The following is a 15,357-nucleotide window of genomic DNA, read 5'->3' on the forward strand; positions in this document are numbered from 1 at the left end:
GAGTGTAGAGATCTATCTCTATAAAAATATATTTTATTTTTTAAAATATTATAGAGAACTATATAGAGGGGTAAAATATATTATATATTATATATAATATCTCACTTTATATATATAATATTATATAATAAAATATTTTCACATATCTCTTATTTTTTTTTATATATAGTGATTCTCGAAATTTTTTATAAATTAAAATATATAAATATTTATATATACATATATATCTCCATATATATATATTTTATAAAAAAAATATATTTTTATATATATATATATATATATATATATATATATATATATATATATATATATATATATATATATATATATATATATATATATATATATATATATATATATATATATATATATATATATATATATATATATATATATTGTATTGCACAAGATAACTAGTTTTAAAGAAAATTATTGCTATTAAATTTTTTACCAAACAATTTTTAACTTTATTGAAACTTTAAGCCAAAATAATAAACAACTTATGCTTATTTTTGAGCTTTTATTTTGAGCCTTAACTTAAAAGTGAATTTAAAGTTAAAAATAAATAGGGCCAACTGTAACCTTAATATTTGCCTAAAAGTCTAGGACGTGAACTTGTTTGCTTCATGGAATTTGTATTTGTTTCAGTAGAGATGGTTCATTTATTTGGACAAAAGGAAATCGAAATTCACGAACTATAAAAAAATGCGGACCAAAACCCTCCTTTTTAAAGTATAGAAAGTAAAATTGTTTTTGACAGGGAATTGAAGGATCTAAACCACATTTTACCCGTTTTAAAATATGAGCAAAATTAAAAAAAAAAAGAAGTAACAAAAATGATAATATTAAGATGAATGTATGACTATAAGGAAAAGGATAAAATATGAAAACATAAAAAAATTGATGTGCTACCTAGGAGAAGGTGATAAAAAAATTAATTAACATAGTTGGGAAACATGCAAAGAGTACAAATTAAAAGAATAAATTGCATAATTCTTAATTTCAGTTAAAAAGTTAGAAAATAAACACACACAAATATTAGAGAAAAATATCAAAAGAGATTCAATAATGAATAATATATCTAAGAATTTAGTTTTATGACCTAGTCCAATGAATAGATGATCTAAGCCTAGTTGAATAAAGTTGTTATAGTTGTGTTGATTTGATTACTAGACAAGAAAGAAATTGAGCAAATTGCATAATTTTGTCTTGTGGATTGATCGTCATGTGTTGTTCAAAGCGTTACAAGCTCTTTAATGAACAAGTCCAAGATTACCAGTGGGTCAGCAATGACGATTCACAGTCAAATTGTTATTGGTTGGATTTTTGGTTTCTTCTATGTACTCTCATCTTTTTAATTGTCTGTTTAAATCTATAAATTCTTTAACTTAACATTTAATTTTTGTAAAAAGGAATTTTACTTTTTATTCTCATTTTACAAAAGCATAATATTAAAATGACGTTTTGTACAAACTCAAAGTGAAACAAAAATCTAATAAATTTAAGAATTAAAGAGATCAAGATGTACAGTGCCGGTGGAAGATAGTAATTGGCAAAGCCGATGCAAAAAAAATGTTGTATTTGAAGCTGAGAACATGAAAAAAAAAAAAAAACTTTGTAAGACGTGTATGATCATCGTTCTAAAAGATTTATGCATGATATATCTAAGTAAAAGGCCTATCTTTATATAAAATTTTATCCCTCTTTTTATTGTCTTCAGTTATCCGTCATCTGCTTACCAAGCTGTCTGTCACTATCAAAGTTGATGAAGGAAGATCAGTGTTTCTCCAAGGTAGATGGGTGTATTATGTATCCCCAAATCATAAGTATCGTATCTGCCTTACCCCCTTCTTTTAGAAGGCAATGTTTGTTGCAGCATCTTCATAAATATGCCTGTGTTGGACCTGCTTGTGTAATATATTTCACATGACACGTCGAGTACGTTCTTGGCCAAACCATTTAATTTTTTTTTTTGTTAAATTTGAACACTTATATGAGTTATGCTAAAATACTTAAAATACATCATTTACAAAAAAAAACAACACTTAAAATAGCTTGATTAATTACGAGTTGCATCACCATTCACATGTCCCTTAATTAACATATATTACATTAATGCCAAATTTAATTAGTTGCGATGTGTAAATTTTGAATAAAACTTGTTAAGTTCTATTATCTCACACAAAAATATCTTGTTAAGTTTTCTGTGTATTAAATACCTTATTTTTTTCTTAAATATTTTCCATTTTTAATTTCTAGACAAGTATTTTTGGCCGTTACTCCTCAGCAAAACCTATATATCATTTATGTAAATTAGGGATGACAATTTAATCCATTTATTCATTTTTCATCTGCAATCAATTTTTATATAAATTTAATTAATTCATCAAATTATAAAAATAAAATTTAATGGATTGATTACATTGGATTCTAATTTTTTTATGAATAGATTCTAATTTGTTATTGGATGGATAATGAACTATCTAATATAATTTGTAATTTATTGGATCAAATAATCCAAAGTTTATTGGTTAAGCATAAACCTTTAAGGAATGGATTCTTAACTGCTCTACAATGTTTGGGTACAAAAATATGTATAAGTATTGAAATTTATTTTAGAATTTTTTTTCAAAATAAATATAATATTATTTAAATGGATGGGTTGGACACATTTATCACTTTATAAAAATGGATAATGATAATAGATGACTTTTTTATTAAACGGATCATTGGTATATTGAATTAGATCACTTTGTACATATTTAACTGTTCATAAATAGATTAATACTTTGATTTTAATATAACCATTGATTAGATTTAGAATTCATCCAATTTTTCAGTTTAACACCCTGATGCAAAATTTATTGTTATGTTATTTTAAAAAAAAAATATTGTTATGTTCACGATTCACCTGCTCCTTGAGCTGTTAAAGACAAATATTGTTGGCACTTGTATGGGGCCTGGTTGAAAACTCACGGACTCTTATAGAAAAGTTTTTTTTAATTTCTTTATTATTTTTTTTATTAAAAAATAGTTTTCAAATTTTTAATGTATTTGTTTTGTTTAAAATTTTGGAGAAAATTGATAGAAACTAAAAAACAAATTAATTTTTTAATTATTTTAAAAAGTTACTTTCGAAATAAATGTTTTTTTGTTTCAAAAAAGAATATTTGAGAACAGCAATTTGTCTTGGCCCAAGAGCACATGAGAATTTATGGCATTTTTGGGTTATGCAGTTGCAATCGTGTTTGTTTTTCTCCCTTCAGTTAGCCACTTGTCATGTAAGTTGTATCATGAAAACAGTTTCTTCAATACAGGGCAGTAGTAGCCAATACGTACACTGAACAACTATTGATCGAGTAATTATTTACGCAGCTGCTTCTGCAACATAACCATCATCGTGTTATGTGTACGTGTATGGTACCCACACCACAGTGTCAGTAAAAATCACATGCATCACCCGTGGATATCTTCAAATAAATGGAAGTTGGGTTTAATACTATAAGAGACTAACATTTTACAACGAAATGAATTAATGTTTAAATCACTACGCAAAGTGGAATAATTTCACGTGCTTTAGTGATTAAAAATATTATATTTAGTATTTAACCAAACTTTAAAGATGATTATTTCCGAAAAATATACTTATGAAAAAAAAAGCCCAAACATAACATACAATCAATTTCTCTTCTGCTCAGCTTCTTAAAGACGCATTATTTTACATTACAGGTCACTCTGAACTGTTTGTGATGTCACTGATGTTGTCAGGTTAGGGTTATCCTCTGGGCCCTGCTATGCTGCCCTCTAAATTTTTCATTCATTTATCTGTATAGTTAAGCTTAAGCGTGATATTACATATACTTTGCCAATATTTTTTTTTAAAAAAACTTTACAACTTTTTTCATTGAATTAATATCTAATAAATATCATTATTCATGGTGACCAATTGACCATTAGTCCATCAACATCTTATTATCTTCCAATCTCAACCGTGACTTTCATTTCGTTCTCTTGCTGCTGGCGCCATAAGATTAGCGTTGGAACATTTATATTTGTGTTACAACACAACCTCAATTTTTGTATACACTTATTGTTCTGCATTATGTACAGTGATTTCAACCGTATCCTAACAATATTGCTTATTTTTTTCTAATTAATAATGCTCTTCATTTAGTGACCTTAAGGATCAGTTTATCAAACATTGCTGATCTGAATTCTTTCTCACATTTATCAGCTGTAGCAATCTGCATGCTTAGGCAGAGATCGACCAAGACAAAACAAAACTAGTCAAATGCTAAATGGATTCAAAAATGATGTTTGTAACATATTCCATACGTCTCATTTTATTTGATGTTTAAAGTTTTGAAACAGCTAGCTAGTATATGTCATACTCCCTCATATAATTTCTTATTGTATCTTTTGTATTTTATATTAGTTAAATTCTCTTTTATCTATACTCCTTTTTCATTTCCTCACTTTACAATAAATTATTATGGATATTGAAACATAACAAACAAATGAAACAATTTTATTTTCGCTAGGGCTGCCTTTGGTTTAAGATGAGAAAGAAATATGAGAGAAATTTTATATTTTTCATGTGAAATTTATATCTTTTATATTTTACTTCAATTTAATTTTTTTATCTTTTATACCAAACACACCTTATATCATCAAACTAAAGGAGATGCAAAAAATATTTTTTAACACACTTTTTATTATGTAGTGAAATTTGTTGATTACCTTTCTTATTTATTTATAACTTTGTGATATATGATAATTTTAAGTGATAATAAAGAGTTTGTTAATGAAAATATACAAGAGAATGAGTTGTCAACATTGATAAGTTTTTTGTTTTTTTTTGCATAAAGGTAACCATATGAAAGAAGGCAACTGTACCAACTGCATGTACACGTGGAGCGCCAGCTTGTGTGACCAATTAGATCTAACATTCATTGTTGACACAAGAGAGTAGAGACACAACTAGATCGTGGATATAAATGTAACAATTTTTCCTAACACAAGAGGACGATATTGCTAGGGATAGAAGAGAAAAAAAAAGTTAGAAACAGTGGATAGCTAGCATAGCGCTCCCTCGCCTTTTAGGACTATAACTCATGCACACCCACTTACATTAAATGAAGAAATTAAGTCTGTTGAAAAGTCTCAACTACACAAACATCAATTAGGTGCTAGCATTAACTGATTTCCACCCACCTCGTGTATTATCAATTTGGTAGTATAAAAATATGTACACAATCCCAATCCCACACACATTGTGAGTATCAACAAGAATACTCATAATATAGGTAGCATATAGAGCTATAGTTATATTGATATTGCTATTTGTTAAGCTCTTATTTCCTCGGCCATGGCTAATAATGAACGTGATCTCTTCTCGGCGGAGATTGTGAATCGTGGAATTGAACCGTCGGGACCCAACGCTGGCTCGTTGACATTCTCTGTGAGGGTGAGGAGGCGCTTACCGGATTTTCTGCAATCGGTGAACCTTAAGTACGTGAAATTGGGTTACCATTATCTCATAAACCATGGCATATACTTGTTCACCATACCCGTTCTTCTCGTGGTGTTTAGTGCTGAGGTTGGGAGCCTCAGCAAAGAGGACCTATGGAAGAAGCTTTGGGAAGACGCGCGTTACGACCTTGCTACGGTTCTTGCTTCCTTTGGGGTCTTCGTTTTCACCTTGTCCGTCTACTTCATGTCGAGGCCACGTCCCATTTACCTCATTGATTTTGCATGTTATAAACCCGATGACGAACTCAAGGTACTACTCCTTACCGTTTATGAAAAAGAATGCTTTTGCTTTTTCTTTGAATACACCAACGTCTTCCTAACCAGTTTTCTAACGACATTCATTAAAGAATTTTTTAAAAAAATATTTGTTATATAAATTATATAAAAATATCGATATAATATATTTATCTTTCAATAAAAATATTTCTATTTTTTCTTACTCAATATTCATAGGACACGTCTATTATGAAACATGATAGTAATGATTATTTCATTCATGAATGCTTGATTATACCGAAACGAATTTTCAACGTGATTGGTGGATTGAATGGTATTCTCTTTCTTTTGGTTTATTTAAACACGACCATTTGATTGGTTAGCTTTAAATTTCGTCCGGATCCGTATTAAATTTTGTCACACAAAAGTAAAGTTATACATACTACTAGTCCAAATACATTTCATTCACCTTATTTTAAAAAATAATTTCTTTTCAGTTTATAAAGTAGTATGGTAAAAGAATTTTAAAATAAAATAATGATTTTTTCAAACTCAATGTTTTTTTTAATTAATTAGTATTTTACTTATAAATCTTTATGGAAACAAAGTCAAGTAATTTGAATGGGAAAATTCTGTAGTTTAATATTTTTTTTGTCTGAGTCGTTTGATAAAAATAAGGTTAAATGGTTTTTATAATTTCATGATTCTTACCTTTTAGTTTGAAAATGATCTTTTTAGTCCCTATAATTTATATTTTAGTTCTTTTTCAGTCCATGTAGTTTAAAAATGTCCTTCTTATTCCTTATAATTTATATTTTAATTCTCTTTTAGTCCCTATAATTTGAAAATTATAAAAACAAAAAAAGTAAGAATCCTGAAATTATAGAAACTAAAAAGATCACTTTCAAAATTACAGGGATTAAAAGAGAATTAAAATGTAAATTATAGGACTAAAAATATCACTTTAAAACTATAGGAACTAAAAAAGTAAGAATCATGAAAATATAGGGACTAAATGAGTAATTTAACCTAAAAATAATTTTAAAATAGTTTTTTTAGTATGTCAATTATAAATCTTTATTGAAACTATAAGGTTATTGTTTTTTTAGTATGTCAATTATAAATCTTTATTGAAACTATAAGATTATTGTTTTTTTTTCAAACTTATGTTTTACCAAACATGTTTTTTTAGTATGTCAATTATAAATCTTTATTGAAACAAAGTTAATCTAAATGCATTAGTTGTTGTTTGAAGTTTTTAACTGATGTAGTATATCTCTCAAACCCAAATAATTGACCAAGGACTAGTTTTATGGTCAACACTCAGATGTAATTTGTTAGGTGTTTTTTACATTGTTTTTCAAACAAAATTCTTAAATAAATTATAATAACTTCAAAGGAAATTATAGTAACATTTTTAGGTTTTTTTTTTAGATTGTACAAGATTTCATATATTTTTTAACATCTATAACTATTTTCTTGATAGGGGTACACAAATGTAATGTGTGTTTTTGGATAATATAAGGAGGAGGATGAATGTATTTATTTCAAACAATTAAGAAAGATTAGTATAAGAGTGGAAACAAATAAAAAAATATTAGAAAAAATTTGATGAAACTCAGAAGATTTCAGTGTAATTTGCTCTAATCATTAAGCTAGATCTTTGCTACTTGAATTATTGACATGAAACTTTAGAGTTTTGATGAAAAAACAATAAATACTAAAAGAATTACATCTAAACTCTGTGTTAATTAACCTTTGCTATGTTTAGTTTTCAAGTGGGAGACTTCCAATTTCTATTCAAAAAGCAAAACTGAAAAACTCTTAATATTTGCAGACTCAAATTCTCGGGAAACAAAGTTAAACATAAGTTTACTTGGATATAATTGGTGTGAAGTGGGTGATTGTTGAATTACTGTGCTGTGGGGGATCTCACATGATATAGAGATAAGACTAAAATAATCTATATAAGAAGAGAAAAAGTCTCACCTTACACGCACATTTTAAGAAATACTAATGGATGAATATGCATTGTACTGCATGGCAGGTGTCAAGGGAGCAGTTAATGGAGGTGGCAAGGAAATCAGGCAAGTTCGACGAAGCAAGTCTAGAGTTCCAGAAGAGGATGCTAATGTCCTCCGGAATCGGCGATGAAACCTATATACCGAAGGCCGTCATCGCCTCCACCGAGAACACCGCAACGATGAAAGAGGGTCGGGCCGAGGCCTCCATGGTAATGTTCGGAGCCCTCGACGAGCTCTTCGAGAAAACCCGCGTCCGACCAAAGGACGTGGGTGTCCTAGTAGTAAACTGCAGCATCTTCAACCCTACACCATCGCTCTCAGCAATGATCATAAACCACTACAAGATGAGAGGGAACATTCTGAGCTACAACCTCGGAGGAATGGGTTGCAGCGCCGGGATCATTGGTGTGGACCTGGCCAAGGACATTCTTCAGGCGAACCCAAATAACTACGCGGTGGTGGTGAGCACGGAGATGGTGGGGTACAACTGGTACCAGGGGAAGGATAGGTCTATGCTTATCCCGAATAGCTTCTTCCGCATGGGGTGTTCCGCGGTTCTGCTTTCCAACCGTCGAAGGGACTATAGCCGCGCAAAGTACCGCCTTGAACACATTGTTCGCACGCATAAGGGTGCCGATGACCGCAGCTTCAGGTTCGTAATTAGCTTTCTAATATGTTTGGATTAGATTTATGATCAATTAATTTTTCATGGTGAAAGCAAAATCACAAATAATTACTTTTATTTTTTCACCTATCTCCATGTTTTTATTATGTAAGATTGATTCTTGTATATTATCGAATCAGGCTATCACTAACCTTTGTCTTTCGGCTTTGCTTTTGGGATTTTAATTTGTCGTTTTGGTTTGGTGTGTTGCTTGTTGAGTTTTCTTGGGGTTGAGCTATGCAGGGAAATTACTAACGTGTGTCAACGTAATATTCTCTTATTGAGTGTTTCATTATCTATGTGCGGCATTTTCTTCTAAAGTCTCATAAATTTGATTAATTTTCGATGTGACAGATATTGGACTAATCTAAAACAAGCTATTAATTTCGTTGTTGGCAAGTTCTATTACATCAATAAGCTAATAGTGTAGTTTTTAACACTCTTTTTAATGTTTTTATAAATTGACTAAAATTTGCTACAAATTATAAAATTATGAGTGAAATTTATTGTTATAGGAGTAAAACTCATATAATATGTTATAATTTTTAATAAATTTTTATCAATAAAAAATATGTGTTAAAAAGAATGTGTAGATAATATTTTTCAAAATAACATAGGTGATAACATGGACAGATGTTTTTAATAGATAAATTGATCGAGCACGGCATAAGGATGTTGGGATATACCTTTATGATCCTGGCCCCTAATTGGATTTTTAAGTGCTTCTATAATATCTTCTTTGACTAATACCTTGGTCCTTTATATTTAACCTGTTGTAAAAAAAAAATATTGAAATAGTTTTATATAGTATATATTATATATTATCGGTCAGCCAAAAACATGTAATTAGTAAATTTAATCCTCCACAAAAATATTGTGTATAAGTTGACCAATTCTAAATAACTTGTTAAGGTTGACTTAATAGTAGAATATTTGGTTAAGGTAATTTATATGAGATTTTAGGTTGAGACTTTATTCTCGTCAATATATACCAATCCTAAATGGAAAACGAGATTGCTTTTTAGGCAAAACTGGAGGTTGCTGCAAAATTTGGATAAAGTTGAGCCAAAAACATCCCCTAAATTTATTAGATGTCATAGTGTATTTTTAAGAGGGTTGACATTTTAGTTCGATCTGCCAACCGTCTAATTATTAACTCAGCAGACACACCAGTTGCCAAGTTGTTTCATCATTTCTATTGTTAGTAATAATTAAATCAGCATTATTTTCTTAAATTTAATTTTTTGGTGATTTATAATAAATATCTGCAGGTGTGTGTACCAAGAGGAAGATGAGCAAAAACTAAAGGGACTAAAGATCAGCAAAGACTTAATTGAAATTGGTGGTGATGCTCTAAAAACCAACATCACCACACTAGGACCCTTGGTGCTACCCTTTTCTGAGCAGCTTCTCTTCTTTAGCACCCTTGTGTGGAGGCACTTATTTGGCAGCAAAAATGATGGGAATTCACCCTCAATGAAGAAGCCATACATTCCTGACTACAAACTGGCTTTTGAGCACTTTTGTGTTCATGCTGCAAGCAAGACCATTCTTGATGAGCTTCAAAGGAACTTAGAACTGAGTGACAAGAACATCGAAGCATCTAGGATGACACTGCACCGCTTTGGCAACACCTCTAGCAGCAGCATTTGGTATGAGTTGGCTTACATGGAAGCAAAAGAGAGTGTGAGAAGAGGAGACCGCGTTTGGCAACTCGCATTTGGCTCAGGCTTCAAGTGCAACAGCGTGGTTTGGCGCGCCATGCGCCGAGTTACCAAGCCTTCTAGGAACCCTTGGCTTGATTGCATCAACAGATATCCTGCACCTCTCAACAACTGAAGCAAAATTCTAAGGCACTAGTATTATGAATCTATCAGTGAGGTCATGTGAAAGCTATGGTTAGGATCAATAAGGGTAGTTCTAAGTTGGTCTTTAAAATGTTACAGCTGCTTTCTGTTTCTTTCTCATTTTATTATTCCTGGCTTGAAATTCTATACTTTTAATTCCTCATTAGGCATATGGTTGCCTCCTTGTTTAATTTCTCTGTCTCTTCATAGGATGATTGATATCAAAGTTGATGGATGGCTATTACCTATAGTCAATGCTACACTACATGTCTCATATTTTATTTAGTTTAGTTGCTCTGCCTCAACTGCTTAGGTGGGCTTATATTATACTATGAACTATGAATTATAGATGAACCAACTTGCTAGCTTATATTGCCTGAATATTAATTAATATTTTAATTGGCTGATTGGACATGGAAGCATTATCCGTTAACCTGTCGTTCACTTAAAAAACTGTGGCCCTGCATTTTGAAAGTGAAACCACCTCTTAACCGTTCAAGAAGAGACTTTTTTTAGTGTTATAAATGAATGTTTGGACCTGCACCAATTCAACTTCCCGATCTCTATCCCAATTTGACCCAAATCAATTAATATTATCAATTACAAATCAAACTCCTTTTCTGGCATTGGTATGATAAAAAATCTGAGAATAGATAATAAGTGATTTCAAGTTAATGAAGCCAAAAATCAGAGTTTAAAGAATAAGATAGAACTTCAACAGAAATATTTCATTTTACTGATTGATGTGAAAGAATATGCAAATAGGAGTGTTTACATGTTCTATTTATAAAACTTATTGAGAGCCAGTTAACAGCTGATAAACGTTTCTAACAATAAAATTAATTAATAAATTTCAACTAACTAATACAACTAGCATAGCTGATTAATATCTCAACTTCTCTATGTGCAGCTGGCCATACCAATGAGTCAGTTATGGCCAATAGACCCCTTAGCACAGTGAGGCAAGTTGCTCTGGATGCCATTATTATCATAACCATAAGTGAGGTTATTAATTAATGCTAAATTAAGCCTTCATGGGTTCTATCCGGAAACATAAAAGCTTAGGAAATGTCATTATGTCAAAGACAGACCTGGTGCCGAAGTTCTTCAATGTGTGGGGGGCTTAACTGATGTCATGAGCAATGTTCTTGTTGAACTAAAAACCATGGAACAACTTCATTCACTTGGGAGATGTTGATGGAACGATCAAAATCATTGTCCTCCGTAATGTAGAAAACATTGTGCTGCTGTGTTTACTACTAGTAATGACATGATATTTCGCATCGCTCTGCTGCAATTTGATGGCAAGGTTACATGGAAACCTTAAGGTCAAATAGTCAAATTTATTCATGAAGTGTGAGGCACTGAAAATTTGTTGTTGGTTGTTTAGAAGATGAAAAATTATAGTCATGTAAAAGAAGTGCGATAAATTTATCCTGCATATAATTTAATGACAATTTGATGCTTAAATTTTGTAACTTAATGTTGAATTTGTCTTTGAAAAATATAACCTATTATAAAATTTATCTTTGAACATAACAATTTAATGATAAAATGATCTCACAAATTTAATGACATTACTAATTTGTTATACTAATTGTACATTTAAAAACTAAATTTATATTTTTTATCTTTCAAAAAATAAATTTACCACCATATTAGACTATCCGGGATGCATTTGTCTATTTATCCAAACCTTAAAAAGCATTTCTAACAATGGCATTAGTGTGTATATGCATCAACTTAAGAATAGCATCGCACTTGCTGATATCTGTCTACTTTCTCGAATTAGGCTTATGAATAAACAAACGATCGATCCCTAATTAGTTTAATGAATGAAATTATGGCTTTCTTTTTAGTTTTTTATTTCTTGATTTATTTGAAGGTCAACTTTTGTTTAAATTCCAGGACATAGATTTCATAAGAATTTAAAAGGGAGATATTAACTTTACAGAATAAAGTGAAGAATTATAACAATTTTGATTAAAATTTTAATTAAATATAAACATTTCATTTCATTCCAACCTTAATTCTATCCGGATTCAAAAGAAAAAAAAAAGAGAAAAGAAAAAACATTAAGGAAAAAAAAGGAAAAAAAGAAAACATATAAAAAATAATAATAAAAAAGAGAAGAAAAGAAAAAAAAATGAATAAGCAAAAAAGAAAAAGAAAAAAAAGAACGTGAAAAAAAAGAAGAAAAGAAAAAAAATATAAAAAAATAAAAGAAAACAACCAAAAAGAAAGAAGAGAATGTGTAAAAATTAAAAAAATAAAAATAAAATAATAAAAAATAAAAATTTGTGGCCTATTAGCCTTTCAAAGAGAGCACATTAGATCAAAAGGGGACAACAATGTATAAAAGGAAAAAAGAGAAAGGTATATGAAGGGAGACGCAAAGAGGAGGCTTGGGTCCCAAGGAAAGAAAATGAACCAACCCGATAGTACCATTTGTCATTTCTGTCAAAAATGGGAAAGGAGTATGAAGGCAATCCCCTCATTCTCTCATTCTCAGGGTTCTCTCTTCTCCTTTCTTCTCCCCTTCCTCTCTTCTCTTATTCTTTCTTCCTTCTTCTGTCTTCTTTGTTTTTTTTTTCCTTTCGTGATGTTGTTTCGTTCCATACTATCTTGCCGATGGGCATGGCCGCCCGCAAGTTTCCTGTAGATTGAATCACGCTTTTTCATTTGTTATTGTGTTTTGGTTTAGTTTTTGTTCACACGTTCCGTAGTCACCTACGATTGTCCTTTCGTCTTGTTTTGGTTGCGCCACCATGCCTCCATCACCGTCGTGTCACCACCGCCCCTATGGCGGTCTCGAATCGCCGGCCAGTGGCGTCGGGGGAAGGCGCACCACCCTTCGTGGTGGTTCCCCATGTCTCGCGCCGTTTTGGGATTTACGTCATCTAGGATTGTTTCAACCCCGATGCCTAAATGCAGGTTGGGTCAGGTCGCCCTGATACGTTCCAACCCAACCCTAAAAAAAACAACCATTGCGGCTTACACCTCCTTTTTAATACATGTACCTTTTTTCGTTTTGGGCCTAGCCCATTTTTCTGCGGTCTTTAATATGACAGAAAGGCTATTCACAACACATTTTTTCATGCATGCACTATTTTGTTTTGGGCCTAACCCATTTTTGCGAAGTCTGAAATAAAATGTACAATTACTATATACACCAACTTTTTCCACATATACACCATTTTCATTTTGGGCCTAACCCATTTTTTTGTGAAGTCTGAAATAAAATAAAATTTATGGTTACACTCCTTTATTTATATGTGCACTCCTACCACTTAGGATGATGACTAGGCCCGTCATGTCAGCACTCAGTCAGTGTTGACAAAGTTCAAGTCAACCATTTGACTTTAAAAAAAGGAAGATAAAATAAATTATAAATAATAGTGGATAGTTATTTATTCTATTTTATTTCTTTATAGTCTCTATCGTTTATTTTATTCTTCAATGTGTTTTTTTAATCATTATCTAGCTAGTTAGTTTAATTAATAATGCATTGTAAATATCTCATTATTCATTTTATTTTCCCTCATGTTTTAATTTCACATCCTTGATTACTAAGTGTACTCCCCACTTCTATTTTATCCCTTTCCATTTTCATTCTATTTATCTGATTTCGTAGCACTCTGTAAAATATTTTTTTATTTTTGCAAATCCGCATTAACATTCTTTAATACTCATTTATGTTTCGTGCACTCCATTCTGGGTGTATGACTTGCTTGGTGATATTTTAATAACGTGTGAGTAAATTTTGTGAATGACATGCTAGGTCTCCGACTTGTTTAAGTTCATAAAGTTTACTACAAAACTAAAGTCTTTTCCAAAAGGTAACATTCTCAAATAAATGATCACTCAAATATCTTTTTTTATGCACTTCATGTTGGGTCTCTGACTTGCTTGACAGTGTTTCGATAAAGTGTCATTAAATCTTGTGAATATCATGTTAAGTTTGCGACTTACTTGATTTTATAAAGTTTACCACAAAACCCAAAATCTTTCAAAATAAAATAAAATAAAATCAACTCAATACACAAACGTTTTTTCTACAAAGAACTACATAAGTTTGATTTCCTTATTGCACCTGAGGATACATAGAAGCGAGGGCAAATCCCTTGTCAACCCCAAAAAAAATAATCTAAAAATAGAATAAAATCTATTTTGTTTCTAAAAATAAAATTTTGATTTCCCTTTCTAAATAAAAAAATAATATAACAAAATATAATTCATGTTTTCTAGGGAAGATAAATAACTAAAAGTCATTTTATTTTTAGCACACTTGATTAAAGGTTATTATCTTCATGACGGATGCGTGGAGTACTAACACCTTCCCCGTATGTAAATGACTCCCGAATTATTTTTCTCAAATCGTAGATCATTCTTTATCTTTTTTTAATTTTTTCGATTTTTTTTTTAAATAAACGTTGACGGTGATTCCCAAGTTTTTTATTTTTTGGAAAACAAAAAAAAATATCCGAAGTCACTGTTGTTTCTTTTAAAGGGGTACCAATTAGTTTTATGTGATTTTCACACAATTTAAACTTCATACTTCATGAGTTCATCAATTCAACAATGGCGAACATCACTTCTAATCACTAAGAAAAAGAATAATTGCATTTCAACCAGAAATCATAATCCGATTATTAGAACCCAGTGCTATTTCTCTTAAAGCCTAAATGTTTCCAATTAGTTGCATTTGATTTTTACATGATTTAGACTTCTTATTTTATACAGTATCAGATAAGTACATCAATTCAAAAGTGACAGATACATGAACCAAAAAACATAACATTGGCGAGTATCGCTTCTCCGTTTTTGGAGGCGCTTCTGCTAAGTCCTGGGAAGGTGTACTTGGGAATATCACATTGTCATAAGTTTTGTAAAAATATTCTCATGAATAATTGATTTCCAAAAATATAAAACACACATGTTTATGTTATTTCTTATTTTCATATAAGAGATGGTATTTGCATTCTGATGAGAATGAAAGTTATTTTCTACAATAATTAGTCATCGCTACTTTTTTCTTCACATTTCTTATTTCACTTTTATTAAAAAAAAT

At 30.6% G+C, this 15,357-nt stretch overlaps 1 protein-coding gene across 1 annotated transcript; it reads left to right on the forward strand.

Annotated features, from left to right (window-relative positions):
- The first annotated feature begins 5,030 nt into the window (after positions 1-5,030).
- On the forward strand, positions 5,031-10,546 carry LOC100778487 (3-ketoacyl-CoA synthase 10). The gene is made up of 3 exons (XM_003522274.4): positions 5,031-5,785; positions 7,799-8,427; positions 9,711-10,546. The coding sequence occupies exons 1-3, from the start codon at positions 5,372-5,374 to the stop codon at positions 10,276-10,278; spliced, it is 1,611 nt and encodes a 536-aa protein (XP_003522322.1). The 5' UTR covers positions 5,031-5,371; the 3' UTR covers positions 10,279-10,546.
- Positions 10,547-15,357: the final 4,811 nt, after the last annotated feature.

The sequence above is a fragment of the Glycine max genome, chromosome 4, assembly GCF_000004515.6.
Source record: "Glycine max cultivar Williams 82 chromosome 4, Glycine_max_v4.0, whole genome shotgun sequence".
In the NCBI taxonomy this organism is placed as follows: domain Eukaryota; kingdom Viridiplantae; phylum Streptophyta; class Magnoliopsida; order Fabales; family Fabaceae; genus Glycine; species Glycine max.

Excerpts from the sequence above, each read along its gene's own strand:
- LOC100778487 (XM_003522274.4), top strand. The coding sequence starts at position 5,372 with ATGGCTAATAATGAACGTGATCTCTTCTCGGCGGAGATTGTGAATCGT. Across the intron at positions 5,786-7,798 it reads AACCCGATGACGAACTCAAG|GTGTCAAGGGAGCAGTTAAT; the intron begins GTACTACTCCTT and ends ACTGCATGGCAG. Across the intron at positions 8,428-9,710 it reads GCCGATGACCGCAGCTTCAG|GTGTGTGTACCAAGAGGAAG; the intron begins GTTCGTAATTAG and ends AAATATCTGCAG.